The 21,978-nt window shown below is 53.3% G+C and overlaps 1 protein-coding gene across 4 annotated transcripts in view; it reads right to left on the reverse strand.

The window, feature by feature from the left end:
• ARHGEF18 (Rho/Rac guanine nucleotide exchange factor 18) overlaps positions 1–21,978 on the reverse strand; it is a 47,668-nt gene extending 25,690 nt beyond the window's left edge. Inside the window, exons 1-11 of one of the 4 annotated variants that reach the window (XM_075723608.1) lie at positions 21,903–21,978; positions 16,526–16,662; positions 15,715–16,050; positions 15,551–15,684; positions 13,705–13,915; positions 13,233–13,347; positions 12,221–12,278; positions 11,962–12,006; positions 11,600–11,680; positions 11,132–11,237; positions 10,399–10,573 (exon numbers count right to left, since the gene is read on the reverse strand). In XM_075723608.1, the coding sequence (XP_075579723.1) occupies positions 10,399–10,573; positions 11,132–11,237; positions 11,600–11,680; positions 11,962–12,006; positions 12,221–12,278; positions 13,233–13,347; positions 13,705–13,915; positions 15,551–15,684; positions 15,715–16,050; positions 16,526–16,662; positions 21,903–21,978 (1,474 nt within the window). Of the gene's footprint in view, positions 1–4,121; positions 4,156–10,398; positions 10,574–11,131; positions 11,238–11,599; positions 11,681–11,961; positions 12,007–12,220; positions 12,279–13,232; positions 13,348–13,704; positions 13,916–15,550; positions 16,051–16,525; positions 16,663–21,902 lie in introns of those variants that run through there. The other 3 variants (XM_075723607.1, XM_075723609.1, XM_075723610.1) reach the window with 3 other exon arrangements.

A 21,978-nucleotide genomic window follows, 5' to 3' on the forward strand; every position in this document is an offset into this window, starting at 1 on the left:
AGAAAACAGGGAAATGCTACAGAAAAGCCTCAGAAAACTGCAGGTGAATCCAAGGACTTGATCCTCTAAGAGACTGTTTGAAATGCAATTAACTTAATGATTTCCAAACGGCATTATTTTTCCCATGTAACAGAAGAGAATTTTGAAAACTGACAGAAGAATCAGACTATTTTATAAGCGTCCTTAATTTTATAAAATACGCTCCAGCTTTCTCTGTTCAACACACTTTTGCAGACAGTGCTGAACCAAGTACACTCCAATTAAGGATGAGAACAAACATTCGAATACTAGGGAATTTTATTTCCTTTTTCTGCATGTAAGATCTCTTTGCATTCTTTATTCTTCTGGACAGCCTCTCTGAACAGGGTATTAGAGAACTGAAAACAGCAAAGAGAAGAATGAGGGACAGAGGACAGTGAAGAAGTGACTGGAACCTGCACAAACTGAGATGGGTATTTAAGAGCAGAGATAAGTATGAAAGGTCATTATAGGTGTATAGAAATATTAGATATCTAACCTTAGAAAACACAGACAGGAGGATTTTTTTCCTTTTATGATAAGAAGGGAAAAAAACCCCAACCCACCACAGAGACCAGCCAAAGAAAAGGAGCTTTGGTAAATTCAAAACTCACAAAGAAAAATATTTTTGCATGTACCATCACTACAGTACTGGTGCCATTCGGTCTTATTCAGATCAAGAATTTGGGAAGGTACAAAAATGAAGCAGACAGTTCTGTTGGCAAGCTCTGCTCAAACTGGAGGGGCACAGAAGGTATTCCTGAAGGACAGAGCTAAAAACTCAAGAGGACTGCCACCCAGGCTCTTCCCTTCCTCTTCCCCATCTTCTCCCTCCCTCCCTCCCCGGAACTGCAAGAAGATGAATTTGGCAGGGAAAAACAGACCCTCAAAGGATTTCATTTCGACACAGACCATGCAGAAGGGCCGCAGCTCTGGCTAGCGCTGAGAATACCAGTTAAAGTGCCTACAGACCTGGAAGGTGCAAGGATTTGGGTTACCTCCACTGGACGGGGACAGGACCACCACTGCTAGAGCTAAAGGTACAACAGCAATCGATACCACACAGAGCATGGAAACTAAGCAAACCCACCGTGGTTGTTTCTGGGCTTAAATCAACAGTTTTGGTATTAAGACTGAGAATTTTGGGAGCATGACATTATCCCACATCTGCTTACTAGAGGGACTGTCACTGCCTCTGAAGCATTTTGCATGGGCTAGTGCCAGCGATGACCTATTGCTCATTGACAGGCCAGCTGAAACAGGGGCCTCATCCAGCAAAGAAATATTTAAGGCCAAGAGGCTCACAAACATCATAAAAGATCCTGTTCACAATTGAGGATAATGCAATTAATATCCAATATAATAAAAACCCCTTCCCTTATTAATGAGATGCTTTCCCAAAGGCTCACAGAAACCAATTTGCAACTGAAGGGCAGTTTACTGGACAACGCATTACAATGCCCAAAGCATAACCCCGGTTCACAGTATGCAAGAAGGCAATGAACCTCGCTGACAAAGGGCTGGCGAATACATTTTCTCCCCCAGCTGCAATACCTGCCAGTGGATCAGACACTGGCAATGTCCTATAAATGTCTCCCAGAATTGGATTCCAGGACAAATCTATGACTCACCAGATATTATGAGTATTATGACTCTGACCTTTGGTCTGCGATGGTACTGCCCAGTAAAATAACTCTTAAAAGGCCATTTGCAAACAACTACAACTAACAGTCAGACACGCTGTGATTAACCAAAAATTGAACTCTTGACTTCCTTTTCCCCTCAAGCACGTGGCTTTTTGGCATTTTTTTTAAATGGCAGATTAAAAAAAAAAAAAAAACACAAACCAAACACCACAACTTCAAAAAACAGCTAAGTTCAGACAGGGACACCTTTTAACAGTGATTATAATGATACAAGGAGTTCAAGCGCTATTTTAATGCAAAGGATTTATCCACCATTGTTAAATCCAACCAGCAGAAGAGAGCTGTGGACAAAATAGTTTTCTTGTAAAATTAATGATTTTTCTGTTTTCAAATGTCCCATGCTTCACAGATCAAGGAGAATCTCCTCCCTCCTTCCTCAACCTTACACCATGCAAGGTAATTCCTCTCTCTTGAGCCGACAATCAAAACGTCTGGTTCTGAACAACTTGCGTATGAATAACTAATATAGAATATGCCTGAATTTATACATAAGGATACATAACGTAACCACTGAGAAACATTTCAAACAACTACAGCATTCCAGAAAAAGCAGAGTGCCTTTGTGATTAATCTCCTCAGGAAAGAGGAGGAGTTTCACTGGAACATGAAGAAGTTTCTGTATTCGGTAAATCCAGGTCAGGTATCTTCAGGAACTCAGAAGAGATTTAACTTTGCCCTACTGGCTTTGGTGACCAGTGTTTACTTGTTTGCCTCTATGCAATTAGGCGAGTTAGTAAGAAACCAAAAACTGGAAGGGTGCAGGGTGATGAGATACTTCGCATTCTGAAATAGAGACAGTCCACGCGAGAGAGCAACAACACTAAATTATCAAGTTTCAGCTTCCCTGTTAAAGCATTCCTCCTTGTCTCCAAAAACAACCTATAATTACTTTCTCCCTGCATCTGGTTTTATTGTCAAAATATCAGACAGACAGATGGGGGGTGGGGTTGTGTCATTCCCAACACTGCAAGTTCTGGTGGGCTTGGGCTTTTCTTTAAACACAGAAACCCAAAACAGAACAAACGAACAACTGATGTTTCTTTTTTTAAACAATGCAAAGTAAAATTAGCATATTATCCTAAGAGAAATATGAGTAGCATTTCAATTCTCTCATGCTGAACCCTTACCCCGTTCTACACGAACGCTACAGGACTGAAGCAGCAACTATGACAATCATAAAAGGTATTTAAAATATTTCATAGGTAAACATTAGGTGGAACTACAACACACAATGTTTGATGGCTTCTGTTTGAGAGCCATGTTTCACGGGTTTGTTTTTCTTACCATACGAAAGAGAAACTATTACCTTACAGCTTTATAAACTTAAAAAAGAAAGTGCCAAATCAAAAAGCCACCTACAGAACTCCCTCTGAAGAGAGGAGAGAGAAGGAACTGAGAAGCAGCCATTTCTTCTCTTGGTTTTCCATAGAAGACACACAGATACCGCAGTAACAAAACCACAGCACAAAATCTTCAAACAGTATTCAGAAATTTTGTGTATTTATTCGAGCAGCAAAACCAAGCACGGTACCAGAAACATTCAGAAAGCTACTTCTGTTCGAATCACTCCCTGTTTCCCCCGGCCTCCTCCAAAACCTGTCACCACTCCTGCCAGGGTTTCCTTTCCAGCACAGACAAGCTACGCCTACAATCTGATAGCATCTCCCGCTCCTCTCCCTAAGATGCCAGGGCTGGGGAATATTTAAAATGGGTCAGTCATCACAACTGGGGATAACGAGAAGGTTTCACTATTATTTTTTTTTTCCCCCCTGACACATTTAAGGTCTTTGTCTGTCCCTGCCGGACTTTCCTCACGGCTGCAGCCCCGCGCTAGTGCCACGCGTGTCAGCAAGCGGGGCGGCGCAGATTTCCTTCGCGCTGGGCTCCTGGGGCTCCAGCCGGGGCTCGCCCCGAACCAGCCGCGCAGGGGGCTACAGCGGCTCCCCGCCCTCACGGAGCTGCCTCATCTCCCCCTTCACCCCGCTACAAGACAACGGCTGCGTCCCCACGGCAGCGTCCCGGCCCCCACATTGGGCCTCGAGCTGCCAGCGCCGGGGGGGCCGTGAGCCCCGCAGCATCCGCCACGGAGGGGGCACAGACCGGCCAAACCCCGCACCCCCCCGCCTGCCGCAGGAGCCCGGCTTCGCGGAACCGCCGGCGGCGGGGCCTCGCTGGGCGGCAGCGGGCGGGCAGGCTCCCCCCCTCAGCGAGGGCCCGGCGGCAGCGGGGACCGGGGCGGGGCGGGCGCTCACCGGGCCGCGGCCGCCCCTTGCCCCGGGGAGGGGGCTCCCGGTGCCGGCGGGGCTCGCTAAGGCCGGGGGGGCGTGGGGGGGGGTGGCACCGCGGGGAGCCGAGGGTCGGGGCGCCGGCGGGCGCGCTGACACCCCGCTCTCTTACCGGACTCCCCGGGGAGCCGCCGGTTGCGCTCTCGGTCCCGGGAGCCGCCGCCACAGCAACAGGAAACGCCCCCGTGTCCCGGAAGCAAAAGGGCGACGAGGGCGCGCGCCTGCGCGCTGCGGCCCGCCCAGGGGAGGGCCCCGGTCCCTGGGGGGGGGGGGGCCGGTCCCGCGGGGGAGGACCCCGGTCCCTCAGGGGGGGTCCGGTCCCTCAGGGGAGGGCCCCGGTCCCTCGGGGGGGGGGGGGGGCCCGGTCCCTCAGGGGAGGACCCCGGTCCCTCGGGGGGGGGGGGGGCGGTCCCCTCAGGGGGGGGCCGGTCCCTCAGGGGAGGGCCCCGTCCCCTCGGGGGGGGCCGGTCCCTCAGGGGAGGGCCCCGGTCCCTCGGGGGGGGGGGTGGTCCCCTCAGGGGGGGTCCGGTCCCTCAGGGGAGGGCCCCGGTCCCTCGGGGGGGGGGGGGGGCGGTCCCCTCAGGGGGGGGCCGGTCCCTCAGGGGAGGGCCCCGGTCCCTCGGGGGAGGGCCCCCGTCCCCTCGGGGGGGGCACCACCACCCCCGGCCCCCGCTTTCCCCCGCTTGCCGCTCCCGGCGCGGGGCAGGCGGGCGGAGTCGAAGCCCCCAGGCCTCTCCCTGACGGGGGTCCCAGGCCGCCCGCCCCGAGCCCGAGCGCCGCTCCGGCCTCTCCCTGCCCCAGCCGCGGCTGTAAGCGTCCCGCAGGGCGGGGGGGCTCCGGGGAGGCTGCCGTCCATCAGCGCCCGGCTGCGGCGGGAGCACGGAGCCACAGAATCGTTCGGGTTGGAACAGAGCTTCGAGAGCATCCAGTCCAACCATTAACCTACACTACCGTCCACACTAAACCAATCAAGGGCAGAGCAGGGCTTTCATGTTTCCTGGCTTGGTGGCTGGATTATTTTTTAATGAAAGTAAAAACCAGGAATCATTAAGGTTGGAAGGCAAAGACTAAACAGGCCCTTTAACGGGTGGGATGTCGCGTCCCGAGCGACGGCTTTACCGTGGTAGTTCATGCAATCTGCGCAGCGCCCGGGTCTTACTCTGAATACATAATTGGTTACTGAAAGCCTGGTGGGATTCGCCATGCAAAACCTGCCCGAGTGTTTACGGCCGCTCCTGCCAAGGCGAGGTTGGGGCGCCCGGCGCTGGCTTCCTTATCTGCCCCGGGACTGCGAGTGCCTCCCCGGGCCTTCACGAGTGACCCCTGTGCCGACAAACAGCGAAAGCCGAGGGGAATTACCTTCGCTATCAGCATATTCATGTGCCAACCTGGATAACTAAATTGCTTGCTGGAAAAAACACCTTTTCCCTGACAGCAGTAAGGTTTGACCTAGTATAGCACCAGGCCGCTGAAGCGTTCTCTGTGGGGAGGAAAACTTAGAACTCATGACCTAACCTTACCTCCTGACCTGTGATTCACTGCGAGGCTTTACAACACTGATCTCCATCGCAAGTTTGTCATATTTTAAATCGTGCACAGTCAAGTTTCCTGCCGAGCTTGAAAATGCAACGTACACAATTGCAAAACAAACTTCCCTCACAAAATTTGCCCTACAGCTTTCCCACGCTGCTTTGAAAGAACCTGCCGCCCTTTGGGCTGGAAATGTGCTGAAATCCTAGAATATCATGGGACCGATACTGTCTCTCGTTTCCACACTGCGACCTGTTTAATCAATTTTATTCTTTCTCTTCATCTGATAGTTGCGAGCTTTTCAGAAATGTTCTCTTTTGTGCTGCTTCTGTACAGCACTAAGTACAATAAGGTCCCAGTTATTTATCGGGGCCTCTCAGCACTACAGAGAAATAATCATTAAATAAAACGGTTTGGGGGTAAACAGCTGGCTGTCACTTTGTGACAGATTAATCCTTAGACACTTCAAACTTTGTGCTTCGCTATAATATTAAAGTAAAACATTGCCGATTGCCCAACTACAGCTGTCACGGAGAGAACGTGCTGTGCTTTTGTGCGGCTGGCCTCAGGGCATCTCCACAAAATCAGTGCAAAACCTGGCACAGCAGCCAGCTGCACGACTCCGTAGCTTAGAGCTAAGGTTTGGATTACAAAGAAGAGAATAGCACCGATTTTCTAATCCTATCTAATTCTATAACAACAAAAGATTTCTTTCTGAATGAGTTGCAGGTAGATTACCGTCACGCAGCCTTATGCATTTGTCAGGCCGAGTGTACAAGACCCTGCAGTTTTACCAGGGCATGCACGGAGCAGTGCCTTGGAGGTGTTCCAGATGAAGGCAATAGTGCCCAGATATGAAAAGAGAGTGAAAAGCAGAAAAGGAAAAGCACTGACAATAGTATGTTCGTCAGCTTCCTTTTCTAAAACCTCTAGAGCTCGGCAGAGCCAGCTCTGTCAGCAGACTCACAGCTCAGTCATTGTTCCCTCCGAAACCAGCGCTGCAGACCACTTTCACATTTGCTTTAGATCCTGCTTCGTTGGCTTATAACCGCATTAACCCACAGCCTATCGCAGTCGCTCTGGTTTCGCCTGTTTTATTTGGACTCCTGTCAGTAATCATTTATTCCAAGTGGGACTCCCAGTCCATTTATCACTGTCATCATGTTACAGCAGCCAAGCCTCCTTTTTTCCCCCAAAATAGAAGCTTTTTGGCGGCCATGTCTCTCTGCAGAAATGCAGAGTTTCGGGTTGCCTGCTGCTTTTCAGATTTCTCAGGACTCTGTGTGGGCTGTGAGCAGAAATTTCAGGATAGAAAATCATGTAACTCCTCCTTATTACAAGCCAAAACTCTCCTTCCCGTATTAGCTTATTGGTGCTGCACTGGGAATCCTAAAAGCAAAAGCATGCAGGCACAACTGCCAAGCGAGAGGTGAATTTCACACACTGACTTTCAAGTCAAAACCAAGAGCCATTCCGGCCTCATTTCCTTACTGATAAAAAAGCATGGGTGGAGGATGTTTGCCTGACAAACTGCAGAGACGCATGTCCTCCATTTACCCGCAGAACCGTTGCGAGAAAGGAAACAGCTCTCCAAACCTCTTTCACAACATGCCTTAAATAAGTCCCAGAGACTAGTTGTTACAGCAATTTGTTATAAATCAGCCTGTACACCGAAGTGGCCAGCAAGGGTCAGGCTAGGACAGGTGGACAGTCTGGTGTCCAGACAGCCTGTAATTTTGGGGAAGATTCATTAAACTGAGCACCTTCTCTTAAAGAGGAGGAATTTGTCTGAAGCCTACCGAACGCTTTGGCTGCAGCTATAGGTTTTCTTTTGAAGAGGATGATCGATCTGACCTCCCTACGGGCCTAGGGCTCTAGCTTCCCATACAGTAACAGAGGTGTAACTCTCAACTAGAGAAGATGTAGGAGACCCACCGCTACCCCAGTGCTCAAGCTCAAGGTGCTAGGAGGGAAGCAATCCTCCTGCCATCCGTATTCCACGGCATATCCTTGGCTCGCCTCCACGGCACAGCCTGCTTGGAGAGCTCTCCTCCTGTCAGGGCTTTCCTGGGACTCGTCTAACTCCTGTTGCATAAACTCTGGAAGCATGTTTATAAAGAGAGGATTAATTTAGGCGCAGAACCTTCTCCACTGTTGACAGCAAAGGCTCAAAAGGAGCTTTCTCCATTTCCAGGTGAACAGTAAACCTAGAGACTCGCAGCTCAAAGTTTATGTAGCAGCGACGTTTGGGTAGCCACTGTTGTTGAGATCCCAGTGACTGCAAACATTCCCCTTTGTTTTTCATCCCTGCCAGGCTCCTAACGTCACATCTGTGAGACTCTGAAACTGGAGCTGCAGAAACTCTCCTTCATCTCTACTCTCAGCGCACACCACAGCCTCCTTCCCTCCGAGACTCTGTGCTGCACGGTGTCGGGATAGATGGGAGGAATCGGGTGGGAGAGGGAAACAAGTTGCCATGTACAGGGCCACCCGGGCTGCCCACCTTCTTCACAGCTCGCGCGCGCGTTTCTAGCGGAACGCCCATTCCTTGTTCCGAATGAAAAGCAGAATTGCGCCTGCTGTTACTTTCTCTAATAAGAAGAGCTCTCACTTCTCTATTCCATCACAGTCACGGTAGCCACTGGACTTTTTGTGTCCACAGGACAGTGAAAAGGCCTCAGACTCCCTAATCATTTCCCCATCCTTCCTCCCCCTGGCTTCAGCTCATCCCTTTCTTTAACCACCACCTTTTCTTGCCTTGCCCTCCCGCCAGCCTGGTTTGGGTGCTGCCACATGGTGGTGGTGCTGCAGTTAAAAATACCCCGGCGAGAACCCCAACAACCGCACCTGACCGGGGCTGGTCGAGGGCCAAAGCCTGTGGGATGGTGAAGTGCGAGTTCATTAGGAGAAAACAAGAGGAGCAGCCAAATGCCCTCAGATCCTGGCAGCAACCACAGCCCCCGCCTGAGCCCTGCCAGGGCAGTTCGCGCTTCTGAAAAGCAGGCATGCCGCGCTGGCTGCACGGTGGCCCCGAAGCTTGATTTTTCAAGAGCCTTGTCAGCGGACCACGCGCTACTCCTAGCCGCAATAACGGGAGCTAGCGATATCAACTACCGACTCTGCCGCCCAGAAGCGGCTTGCAGAGGTTTCAGCCCAGCATAATCCACATATAGGCATTCCCAGGCTAACAGCTGTCACACAGCAAGTCCCGATCCAGATCTGACCACGCACAGGCCATTAATTTTAATGAACATCTGAGAATCCTGCCCAGTTGTTCCGCCTCAGTTCAAGCCACCACAAAGGGAACACGGAAAAACGAGCTCTGCTGCCCTGCCGCCCATGTTAGCCTGGGCAGCGTATCCCTGAGCAGCCCAGAGAGCCAAAGGAGGTGTCACAGGGTCCCAAACGCATACCAGTTCCTCAGCCACCTTGGAGTTTTTCTCCTGAATGTTAGCAAGACTCAAGAACACAAGATTCCTCAGGGAAGGGCTGAGGAACAGGGTAAAAGTTACTATAACCTGTCACCCCCCGCACATTTATGATGCAAAATGATATGCTGAGCCGCACACCCGTTTCAACAGCTAGCTCCCACCCCTTGCACTCCAGATCACAGATCTGCAAAGCAGTTGTCCAGAAAAGAATCACTCACGCCGGCAACGACCTCAGAGTTCCCGAGCCCGTACAGAGCGTGGCTCCCATCTCTTGGTGCACTGGGCATCAAGGACTGTCTGTATCCTCCTGGGTTCAGATATTTTTTGTAAAGCAGCGTGCAGGACTGCAAACAGAGCCTCTGCCCTCTGCTAGGATGTTCCTCAGACAGGAACGACAAGGCATAACTCTGCCTCCTCTCGTAATATTTGGGTTCTCTCTACACATCCACAAAGCACTTGCTCTTATGCAGCTCGCTGCTTCCTACTTTTTGCTGTGACACCTGAAAAATGTTGACTAACCGCTAGGCCTGTGGTCCTTTTCAATTTCCCTCCAGCTGCCCTGAAGGGAAAATACGCTTCTCACAGCGTATGCCCAAGGGCAGCCGGTTCATTTATGTCCCAGGAAGGTTTTACTGACCTTAAGGGCCTGTGAGAGACCCTTACTGGAGAGCGAGCATTGCTTGAGGTTACAAGGTAGAGAAAGAGAACAATTCTCTCATTTTCAGAAGATTTTCTCTGCCCACAGAACAATCCCTTGGGAATGAAAATGTTCTTCAGTGCCCTGAGTACCTGCCCCAAAGAGGAGGGACAGGTTTTGTCCGTCAGCCAAAGCCATGCAGCAATGCCACAGTGAATGCAGTGGGAGGACAGAGTCCCATGCACGCCAGCAAAGGAGGAGCTGCCATTCCTGTGCACTACTTGCATCTGAAAAGCAACAATCACACCCGTGCAGGCTCTGGAAGGTGCCATTTGGCTGTTGTGTTAGTTAATAAAGTTTTGGATGCTCTAGAAATCCCTGTGCCCGTTCATAGGGCAGATGCTGAGCTGAGACACCACTGCATGTGCGAAAAACAGCCTAAAAGATCCAGTTTCACTCAGGCAGCACGGATGTTTGCTTGGGCAAAGAAGAGTTTTGCAAAAAAAATTATTAAAGGAAAAGTTGACCTAGAACCTTCCTTGGGGGAAAGGGGCAGGAAATGGTCAAGCGGCCAAAGAAAGCGAGGATAACCTATTGCCAGGCAGGATTAGAGACCATTTAGACTATCTGGAGAAACAACCAAGGCAGGCCAAGCAGGGTGGTGGGGTACAGTCAAGCCAGGCAGAAGAGCGAAGCAGTCCAGGAGGCTGATTTAGGCAGAGGAAGGGCCGGAGGGGAGGCTGGGGGAGCGGGTTACGGGCAGGCTGGGTCAGAGCCAGAGCCATACTCACTCAGGCACTGCAGACCACTTTTATTCACAAGAGGTTTGGCACACAGTGAGCAGCTGGTGCAACTGGAGAAAACCCCTGGCACAAGCTGGTGCCTATTGATCTCTTTCCACCTCTCTTTTGGCTCCTTTGTCTCTTTCTCCTTCTCTCTCTCTTTTGGCTGCTCTTTGTTCTTACCCTGGAAGGAGAGAAAAAACACGGCTCCGTTACAGGCCTTGCACTGCCCACACATTCCTTCCCCCCCCCGGTAAAAACGAGCACGCAGAAAGCTGATGTGCAGCAGGTACAGCGGGCACCTTTGTGCCCGAACCTTTGGGATGGCAGTGCTTTTCCCAAACGCCTTCCTGAGGCTCCGGCCAGTCCCTCCAGGCTAGGCTCATGCGTGACGGAGGGCAGGACGCAGCACTGCGGCATGTGTCTGTGCCTCCGCAGGCTCTCCTCCTTGCCACGGTGGGCGATCCAGCAGTCACCCAGCCAAAGCACTCTCTCCTGGTCTGCACAACTCAGGCTAAGACAGCATGAGAGCAGCCAGAACGTGCCCTGGAGCAAGGTGGGCTGAACGTCAGGGATCACTCCGTCCAGTGCGTTACGTTAGGGGTCACAGTGCACCTGCTCACCAACAGAGAGGCCTCAGCCATCCAAAAGCGACCCAGCTAACTGGTCCCTGGGGTCAGATCCCCTTTTCTACTTGAAAAATTCAACAGTCCCTTCCACAAATTCAGCACCTCTCCCTCACCTTATCCTTCTGCCAGGAGCCGGTGACTCGGCTCCGCAGGGAACTCAGACGTCGCATCACCTTCGTGCCTTTCTCTGCTTTATCGCTCTTTCCACTGTCTTCATTTCTGAAACAAGACCAAAACCATCTAAGTTCAGGGAGGTCACTGATGAAGTTCGTCTGAAGCATTACTTTAGGACCCCATCTCTGAGCTTTCCATCTCCTGGAGGATCTGGTTCTGCATCAGTCATGTCTTTTATTAATGGGACACTTGCAGATGAGGAGCTGAACTGTCAAATTATTTGTGCGAGTTCTGGCTGTCTCTGTGCTTTTGTTCAGTGCCACGCACAACGAGGCCCCGATCCTGGCCAAACCACTGCAGATGCCAGTGTCCTGCACACAGCATTAGCAGGGCACTAGACCTTAGATGGAGCGGGGCTCGAAACCAGCCTCACACGAAGTGTGTGGGTTACCGTCTACCTTACTTACTCATTAGACAGGAACTCAAACCAGGTGAGGTTCTGCTGGGAAGAATCGCTGCCTTCTTGCACACAAGCTCTCTGCTTCGCCCTGTACGGGGAGAAGATGTCAGATGCACAGCAAAGAATACCAGAGCAGAACTTTTGGGTCAGTGGAAAGGCTCATCTTTGGAGACGGGGCAGGAACATGTTTAGAGTTATAGAAAAGGCACGTGAAATGCTACTTCTTGCAATTCTACCCTAGTTTCACTGGAATACAGTGATTCTGGTACCCGGGGGATTTGTCCCTCAGGGGACCAAGTGTCATTTGCCAGGGGGGTCCTAGGCAGACCCATGACCTCCCACCCACACCCCTCTCCCAGACACACTTACCCATGATACTGTTTCAGCTCCTGAAGTACCTGCTGGACAATTAGCCTACCAGGGATGGGGCAAAAGAAAAACGAGAGATTAGAAAAGGTCCTTGCAAAGACATTCTGCACCCCACAGAGCATCAGGCGCTGGTTTACGACCAACTGCTCAGCTGTGCCCCAGCATGGAGTGGGATCTCCTTTGCTGCTACATCTCCAGTAGCTCAGACATACTCAAGAATCTCAGCCTTCTCAAAACAGCCAGGACCGACAATACCTACACGTGGTCTGGGGACACGTGGTCCTTCTCCAGCCTCTCCAGAGCAGGGGGTTCAATACCTGGAACACAAAACACTCTCAGCAGAGATCCTGGTTTGCCTTTGCAGAGCACCATGTTGCCAGTTATGCGATTGGACCCCATTAATCTCGCAGGGCTCCCACTCTGCCTTTAATGGGGAGGGAGAAGTGCCGGGAGCAGTTAGGGAGGAAAAGGCTGCACTGCATTTCTGTGAGGGAGAGGAAGGCTACATCACTTTTCTATGTTTCCCCTCCCTTCTCCAGTCTGTATTACATTAACTTCTGAGGATCCTGCTTGCAGCTAGAGGGTAGGAGCTGATACCACCCCAGAGACCCTCCCCATAACAGCCAGCTTCCCCTCCACATCCCAGGCTGTGCTCTTAACAAGTCTCTACATTTTGCCCCGGGGCAGTCCTGACAGGTGGGAGAGGTTAATGGATTCCAGCAGCACAGAGAAGGACAAAATTAAGTTTACAGGAGCTAGGGTGCCTCTGTTTTTCTGAGGCTCTTCGGCTTTCAGTGCAGAAACCAGAACCTGACAGCCTTGTCCCAAAGCCTGCTCCCCTGCCAGCTGTGCATGGTGGGTTAGTTAAGGGCGCTGCTGTCAGAAGGGGCCTGCACACAGGCCATGTTTGCCCCTTTCTTTGGGGTACAGGAGAAAGGGGACATTTAAACCCAGGCAGATGAAGCAGTGCCTTTTGTTCCTAGGATGCCACCTTCACCTTGTGCGAGTAGGGAGTGACCAATGCACCAGCCACAGAGAGGTTGTATGGCAACGTGTCACTGGGGACGGGCATGTCTGCGCCTAGCCTACGCTGTCAGCCAGGATCAGACTCAAAGTCAGCTTGACTTTTTTTTTTAAGGAGCTCCTGGGACCATGTAGAAGGGAAGGGCAGAGGTTGTCTAGGCTTGCAGAGGCTACATCTCCAGTTTTTAATTTTCTTAATCACAAACACCTTGAACTCATTTAATGCCACATATATAGTCTATACCAACCTTCCACGGCTGGAAGAGAGGTGTCAAAACTGCAAGGTATCTGAGGGGCGGCAACCGTCTCGCAGGCTGATGGGACAGACTTTGACCTCAGTCTTTTCCCGTTGCTGCCACATTCCTGGAGAAGTAAAAAGTCATGGACATCTTTGGTCCTTTGTGCACCAAGGGAGCCTCCATTGAGGCACAGTGACAGGGCGAGAGGCAACAGGCCCAGGTTGCAGCAAGGGAAATTCCAGCTAGATGTATGGGAAAAGAGGGCTGTGCGTCAGCCAGCTCCCAGGGCCTTTATCCTGCAAGAAGGGGTTCGTCCCAGAGCAGAGAAAGCCCATCCTTGCTGAGATTTCCGCAGACCTCCTGGCAAACCTGGTTCAACACTGGCATCGAAGGAGTCCAGCCTGCAGCTGACACCTGCGTGTGTCGCCTGCACCCCCAGCTCACCCTGCTGCCAATACGCACACAGCCCTCGCACACTCACCCCCTCCTCCAAGCCAGGGCTGACCGTGAGGTTCGGGCGCAGCGGCTCTATCTCCACTTTGATCACCATGCCACCCCCACCGCTGCTCCAGGTTTCCAGTTCCCCTTTGGGCAGCTGAAGGCACACGCGAGGCTGCGGGCAGGACTGGCTCCCCTTCTCCACATCTTCCTGCTCTGGGTCGCTGCCCATCTCTGTGGCATCCAGGCTGAACCTAATTCGAGGAAGAAGAACAAGGCAGTTTAGCAGGCCCGTCTCATTGTGCCAGGCACGGCACAGTCCCTGCAACATCCTAAGCCTCGGGTGGACAGCCCTAAAGAGCTCATGCAACTGGAACAAGGAAGGTCACCACAGCAAGCACATTGAAAAGGAAATGCCAGGAAGCATCAGCCTGGACACCAAGTCCTGAGCCTGTTAAAAACAGCTTCCCTGGCTGCCATCAGCGAGTCCACGAGCTCCTTGGTCACCCAGGATGTTTAGTGCCGGACGGCTCTCACTGATCTCTTAGCAACCCCTGAGACTGAGCAGCCACCCAGCCAGCAGCCTGCCTCGCCTGCGAGTGAGCTGCTGCCCTGTTAGCTGCGTTTCCAGGAAGGTCCCTCTGGGCATTTGGAAATGGTAGATGTTGTCATTTAGCGAATCATCACTGTGGCATCATGTCACAAATCCTGCTCCCACTGGGGCCCAGCTTCGAGGAAGGAAAAAGAAATCCTCTTCTGGGAAATGAGGGGTGGACCAGCTACCCCAGTGCCCCACGGTTTCCTGAACACCAAGTGCTGTTGCAGTGCCAACAACATAGGAGCAAAATGATGGATAGGGCTCAGCGGAAAATCTTACTGTCTGCATGGGTTCTGTCTGCAGATCACTGTCACTTCATTCCTGCTGCCAGAGACAGGCTTCAGGAAGCATTTGCTTAGGGGACAGCTGGGCATATTCCCCTTCCCTGGCCCCACACTCACACATGCTTAATCACCCAGCGAGGGGACGAACAAGTCCCCGACGCTGACAGCCACCCTGTGCCGCCGTTGCCCGTGTGCCTGTTACGCAGCATAAACTGTGAATGATCCACGGCACATGGAACAACAATAGGGCTGAGAACCAAAGTCTGAGCTTGATAAAGAACTGCCAAGATTTCAGGCTGAGATAATTTTAGGGTACCTTATAAGGAGGAGAGATAAAAATAGTCCCCGCTGGCTTGCACCTAACTCTCAGTCATCCGGGAGATCAATACATTTGCCAGCAGGGAAAGCATGCGTGTAGGAACCTGGAGCCCAAGGCATTCGTGTGGCAGAGCACAGCACGGCAGTAAGCCTGGAAGCTGCTCCCAGCCAGAGCTCAGCGTCACGCCACAAAATACACTCTGCTCTGCAGCCACGTGGAAGACAAAGGGCTGGAGGACACTGCGGCGACTGCAGGCACAGGCCCCACCAAGCTGACTCACAGACAAGAAGAAAAAGGATTTGACAGAGCTCTCTCAATCCCTCCGGGGTGGGCAAAGCTCCCTTTGAGCTAGAGGATGGAGGCCATGAGGGCAGCTGATGCTGTTCAAGGTTCCCTCCAGACAGAAACGAGCTCTCTCCAGATGAGAGATCCTCTTCCCCGCCCTAAGACCAGAAAAAGAGGGTCTTCCTACTGCCAAGGAGATCCTAAAGCCTCTTGCTGCCCTAGCATCTGTTCCTCCACATCCCACCCAACGTGAGCAGTAGGCGTCCAGCTGCTTTGGCAGAAGCTGACAAGGGAGGGAGACCACCCAGCAGCAGCTAGAGCTCAGGGCAGCGCGATCGCTCCAGCCTCACGCAGCATCATCATACCATATATATATCAAATACTATTCACGGTCCTGCTTTACCTGCGCTTGCAGTCCACGGGTGATAAAGGGCTCTCCCAGCTGTGCCTCCGAGAGGTAGACATAGATCTCACCAGCGTGGGGAAGGACTCCTCGGTCTCCGGCAGGTCCAGCTCTTTGTCTGCCTCTGCAGGACACTCAGAAGAGCTGGTACCATCTTCCGGCACTGCTGCACAGGAGCAAACGTGGCCTTTGCTCAGAAAGTGGCAGTCGGCCTCGCCGTAACGTACTGAGCAGGAAATGGGATTGGAAAAAGCAACATCCACAGACATTTTGCTCACAGCCCCTGGTCTCTCTTCCAGTAAGTGAATGGCAGACACAGCCTGGGCTGCTTGTTCCAGCTGCGCTGCCATCTCTGGTGCTGGTTTGGCAACTGGCGGGTTCAGGAGTCCCAGATCTCTGAAATACTCCGTGCCATGGAGAGCAGAGTCTGAGAGGAGATCCTCCATGCTGCTGTGCAAGTCTGCTGCTGGGACATCCAGCTCTGTGGAAGATGAGTCCTCCTGCAAAAGCAGCGACAGCTTAGCCTGAGCGCAGAAATCCCGTCTGAGAGCCTTGCACACACCCTGCGAAGGGGACACCTCCCCTGCAGAGCTGGAGCTGCTTTGCTTTCCTTTCTCACGGCAAACAGCCCACCTGCACGAGCAGGGCCAGGCCTGCAGCTGGGCTTCTCGAAGCAGACCTTCTCACAGTAGCACTCTCCTGCACCTTGCAGCCAGACCTGCCCCAGCCCCAGCAGCTCGGCTTCCTCCATCCCTCTGTGCCTTATTTCCCCTAACGCCAATACGAAGCACAGAGGTATGGTTTTTCCCAGCAGCAGACGCAATATAACCTTGTATTCCTCAATAGTCTGGATCGGTACCCCTCTCCCCCATCCTTATTCCACCACAGCCCCTCTGAATATGGTGCTGACCACCCAGTTTGCTGACCCTGGCTCCTGCCTCGCACGATCGTAGCAGAAGGAAAGAGGACACTTGCCTTTTCTTCAGCCATGCTGGTGCAGAAGGTGTCATCCTCAGCAGTCAGGGATGGGAGGAAGCTTTTGGGGTTGTTATGCTCCAAAGCAGGGGTGCTGTGGTCAGTGAATTCCTGTAAGCATGGCTTGCAGTCGGACCCTGCAAGACAGAGAAGGTCACAGCACGTGAGCAGATGGCCAGGAGGGATGTAAAAATCAGCCACGCAGAGAGAGGTGGCTTTAGGCAGCACTGCAATGCTCCATGCGGCCCTCTGCTCCCTTGCCCCTCGAAGACAGGCACTGCCAGGCGATCTCCGGACCTTGGCAGCCTTGATCCTGTGGGAACCTGGTGTAGGGGTCCCCTAAGAACAGAAACTTCATCACTCGAGCCATGGCACACGCAAGGGCAAAGACCAGGCTTGCACCATCCCAGCCAGACACTCGTAGGACATCCTGTGCTGCAGAGGCTGTTTCCACAGTAAAACAGAAGAGTTAAGCACATTTTGACGGCTGGTATTGAAATTATGGACCTTTAAAGCAGAAATCTATGAATAAAAATACCAACAGTGATTTTATTTTCATCCGTGAGGAATGAAGGATGCCACTGGGAGGCCAAACTGGAGGCACATTAGTGACTCCAGACAACACTGGATACGCAGAGCAATAGCGGGAGCGCGTAATTCTCCCGGTGCCGGCTCACTCGTGGATTTTCCCCACGCAGGAGTGCTAAGCGAGTGTGAACCTGAGCGTGTGTACACCATCTGATAACTCATTGAGAAACAAAAACAAGGTCTGGACCTGTTTCATGGTACAATAGATCGTCCAGCTGACTGAAGCACATTCCTATGTAACGAGACACACTGTAAACGTTAGCCACGATCTCTAAACCATCGCATGACTCACGGAGGCCTTTTATTCCTTCGAGATGCATACAGCTGAGGCGAATGGAAAAAAGCCAGGCTGTTGGCCGAAGCACCGTGGTGGATCTCCGAAGATGCAGAGAACAATAGCAAGAGACTGTAAGCAGCCATATCTATCCGATGGGAAAAAACGGCAAGAAACTGCTAGAAACCCATCATGCTCCAGGAAAGCCAAGTATAAAAAAATCAGTATGAGGAAGATATTGTTAAAACACACACTCTTGGAAACCTTGCATCCTGCTGTGGGTTTTAATGCTACACAGTGCAGCCAGAAATTGTGTGGTGCCCGCTAGAAAAAGGCAGCAAACGTGAGGGAGAGTTTGGAGGTTTGTTCCTTGGATCCTGCTGCACACTGCAGATGCCAGATTTTCTGTTTTAAGGAGCGTTTGGTGTGTTTAAATGTGTGCAGTAATTTCAAGTGAGGGTCTATAAATAATATAGAAAGAAAACACTCTGTGAAGGCACTATTTTAATTAAGGGTTTTCTAACTGTAAGAGCAGGGAAAATTTGAAACAGGCTTTCTAGCCAGGCTGTAGAATTTACTTCACAAGACATTTTTAATTAATAAACAAATTCCTGCCCCAGTTGTCCTTGAGCCACATCTATAATGCTCTTATCTGTAAAACTGGCAGAGGCTCAGTGAGCTACTGAACATCACCTTTCGCTTTCCTCAGGTGCACCTGGGCTGCCTCTAGTCAGCTCGCAATCACAAAATCAGCATTTTGAAGTGAATACAGATTTGACCCAGCGCAGGTCTTGGCGTGAGCTTGTAGGGAACGGAGCAGCCAAAGATGCCAGCGGGCAGTAAAAGCCCCAGAACCCCCAAAACAGGCGGGCATGGAGGCAAGGTAGAACGGACCCGAGGGGAGCAACCACACGGTGGGGAGGGCCCCAGGGGGACGAGGACAAATGGTGCTTCCCCTCATACAAGTCAAAGGAAGGACGAAAAAGGAGATTTCCTTGCCCTCACCATCCCGAGCTCGCCGCAGAGAAAGCAGCAAAGCCCCGAGAGGCGGCAGGGATGCGGCTGCGGAGCTGACGGGCGCCGTGGCCCGACAGAGGCCAGAGCCCTGGCCCGCAGGTTTAGCTCAAACAAAGAGGGTTTCTCCTCCCAAGCAGGGTCCGGCCGTCCTGCCAAGGCTACGCTGGGCCCGCACCAGGCTCCAGGCTGCGGCTCTGAAGTGGATCCCTGGAACAGAGTCAGCTCCTTGGAGGCCTGGAAAATATTCCCTGTGCTCTGCCTGTGCCATGCAGAGCTCGGGAGTTGGCCAAGGCATAGGCTGCAGACAACAGACCCCCTCCAGGCCCACCAAACGACTTATATCCTCCTCGGAGACTTCAGACACTCCCATTCAACACACAATAAATCAGTTTTGCAGCCAGCCTCCGGCGAACTCGGCAGCAGTGGCCGTTAGGCAGCAGCGCGCGGCGCGCACGGGGCTGCAGCGATGGGGAGACCATTTTAGGCAATGTGCGAGCACCAGACGCGACAATTCAGGGCTCCCCGCATCTAACGCCTCAGCCGGTGGATGCTGGGCTGGCACCACGCGCAGAGCCGAGCCGCGCGGACGCGTGGGCAAGGGGGGCTGCTGGAGGGGCTCACGGGGTTAAAACGCTTTCAGGCATCAGGTTCTGGCACGATGAGCAAGGGAAGGCCAGCGTGGAGCACGCGCAGGAGGCAGGCAGGTCTGAGGGGCTGTGGACATCCCTACGTCCACAACTGAGTTGGTCACCCATACATCAGCAAGTCAGGCAAACTCTGGAGCCTCTCGAGTCTCCTGGACTCCGCGCTCGAGCCTGTTTGGAAGGAGCCACGCTCCGACTCGCTGCGGCGTGGTGGTAAGGGGACGGGGCATCCTAAATCCCCAGGCACGGGCAGGCAGCAGCGTTCACCTTCACTCAGCTGAAGCTGGAGGTGGGATGACAAAATGACACTTTCAAGAACATAGGCTGTTTGCTTTAGGGGAACATTAAGCAGATTTGGTATTGCAGTTGCTTAATTCACCTCTGGCTGGGAACCATAAAAGGTTATTGCTGCAGGGAGCAGCTGCATCAGAGGAATTCCCAGGGCAGAGCTGGGGAGGAAGCGTCGCGGCCCGGGCCGGGCAGGTCCCCGCACACGAGCGGGGCTCTGCTGCACTTCGCCAGAGCTTCCCAGCAGGCGACACATGATGGCTGGGCTCCTGCGTGGGGAGGAAGGAAGCAGTGACAGGCATCCACTGCATGTAACACGCTGGGAGAGTCTCGGGGGTTTTGACACCATGGGAACAGTGGGATCAGTCAGCTGAGCTGGTTTGCCTCAAGGAGGAAAACTCCATGCTGCTCTAACTGCGTGCAAGGCCACCGGGAGCCCAACAAATATTTAAATATTTCCTTTTCAGACCTACAGTCGAAACCTCCCTCCTGCGACTGCCTCTGCTGATTTCCCTCGGACGGGCCGGTCGCTGGAGATGCACCCGCCAGCGTCACAGCGGGAGACGGCAGCAGAGCAGCGCGCTGGGACAAGGCCTCCGCTGCGGCCGTGCTCGCCCGCCTGCCCCGCTGCTCGGCGCAGGATGCTGCAGGGCCGCGAGTCGCCCCGGAGCCAGGCTGGCGCTGGCAGGGGAAGCATCAGAGGAAACGTGGACGCGAGGTCTCGCCATGCCGGTCACGTCCTCCGAGCATCAAACGCTCTGCGTTTCCACTGGGGAAAACCACACCAAACGCGGCGGGACAAAGGCACTGGTCAGTTCTGCTACATGAAACAATCCCAGGAGGAAGGAAAGACCAGAGCGTCTGGGCATTTCCCAGAAATCAGGGGTAGAGACTGTTGGGAAACCACAGAGAGCATCACGGACAAGAAACAAAAATTTTTCAGTTTCCTCCTGGCTCCTGCCCTGCTGGCCCCGCACCAGCTGCCCGCTACGTACCGCCCCGCGCCGCATCCGGAGCTATAGGGTAAAACCTCTGTAAAGCAAGTGCTAAACTCGCTGTGCCGAAATCGGATGAAGCGCAGTCCTTCGCCTGGTCTGGGCCCCACATCGTCGGCAGTTGGCAGCGCTGGGGGTTGGCTCCTGCAGCCCAGGCTGGAGGAGGGGAGGAGATAAGCCGTCCAACACTGTAACATACTGTACAGCGAGCTGCGGTCTTATCACTGCCTTTGGGGCCTGGTTTTTGGGCGTGAAGGGCCAGAGGAGCGGGGAGCCAGCGGAGTCCTCAGCTCACTCCCAGCCGAAGGGTCTCGGTGGGGCTGAGAGGATTTGCAGCCCCTCTGATGCTCTCCAAGTCCCAAGAGTCACCGTGCAGCTTCCGCCAGTGACTCTGCCGGGCGCTGAGGGAAGGTCCCGCGCGGAGCGGCGAGTGCCACGGTGCAGAAAGCCAGCGCCAGGAGAGGAGCTGAGCAAGACCCGAATGTTTTGTGCCCGCAGCAGAAGCCCCAGCGGGACAAACTGCTCTGCGAGCCCATGCTGGGGGGAGAGGGCTCTACCGAGACACTCTCCAAAGCAGTCAGTGCTCGCAAGCACCGCGAGGCTGATTTATTTGTTACAGAAATGAGCCCACCTGAGCCTTCCCGGCGAGCCCGTAACGCCGCAGCAGGCACAGTGCGGGTGAGGCTGAGTGGGGTGTCCCAGCCGGGCTCGGGGCTCGCCACGGCTCAGAGCCTGCGTGACCCTGCCTCCTGCTCTGAATTAACCTTCCTTTGACCGTTCAGTTTGGGTCTTGGTCTCCTGCACATCCCCATCGGAAAAGAACTAGGGGTGGGGAATAACGAGGGAGAAAGAGCATCAGGAGCTCTAATGCCGCAGATAAAGGCACCCGAAAGCGTCAGCCTGAGGCAGTGTCTGCAGGCAGGGACAGCAGTGTCCAGCTCCTCCGGGACTGCAAACATCCCGCTTCCCGGGGCTCTCACTTCCCTCTTCCCAAGTCACGGCACTGCGTGCAGGAATGAGGCCAGTTCACACCATTGCTGGCATTTCCCGTCCCTGCTCTCGGACACCGTGAAGCCCAGCTGGTGCCACACAAACCGCCACGGCTCAGACTGTGCTCCGAACACGGGCGCTCTGCTCGTCAGCCCTCTCTGAAAGTCTGGAGGAATCTTCCCCAGCATCTGCTCAAACACCAAACTCTTGACATAAGGCTCAGCCTTCGCCAGGCAGCCGTGCAGAGACAGCTGTCTGCAAACACCAGGACCTCCAGCTCACTGGCAGCAACGAAACAAATTTATTACAAAACCAGAAGGCTGATATTTAACCCATTACCCAGCTCCTAAAAGCATTAATGTGCCTTGAAAAGAAGATGAAACAGGAGGAAAAAGCGTTAACCAGCACTTAAGCAGTGTCCCCTGCAGAGAGGAGCGGGGTGCACCCAACGCCGAGCTCTGCCCCGGGACCCCAACGCTCTCTGCTCCCTGCTCGTCCGGGACAGGCTCTCCCGACCGCCCTGCAGCAGCCCAGCTCCCGACACACGGCTCAGACCGCTCTCCCCGTGCGCAGGCCGTTACCTCGCTTAAAGGACCATCTCTTCCTCCAGCGCTTCGAGAACGACGGCCAGGAGTGATTGAGCAGCGAGTCTGACAT

This window comes from Pelecanus crispus, chromosome 20, assembly GCF_030463565.1.
Source record: "Pelecanus crispus isolate bPelCri1 chromosome 20, bPelCri1.pri, whole genome shotgun sequence".
Taxonomy (NCBI): domain Eukaryota; kingdom Metazoa; phylum Chordata; class Aves; order Pelecaniformes; family Pelecanidae; genus Pelecanus; species Pelecanus crispus.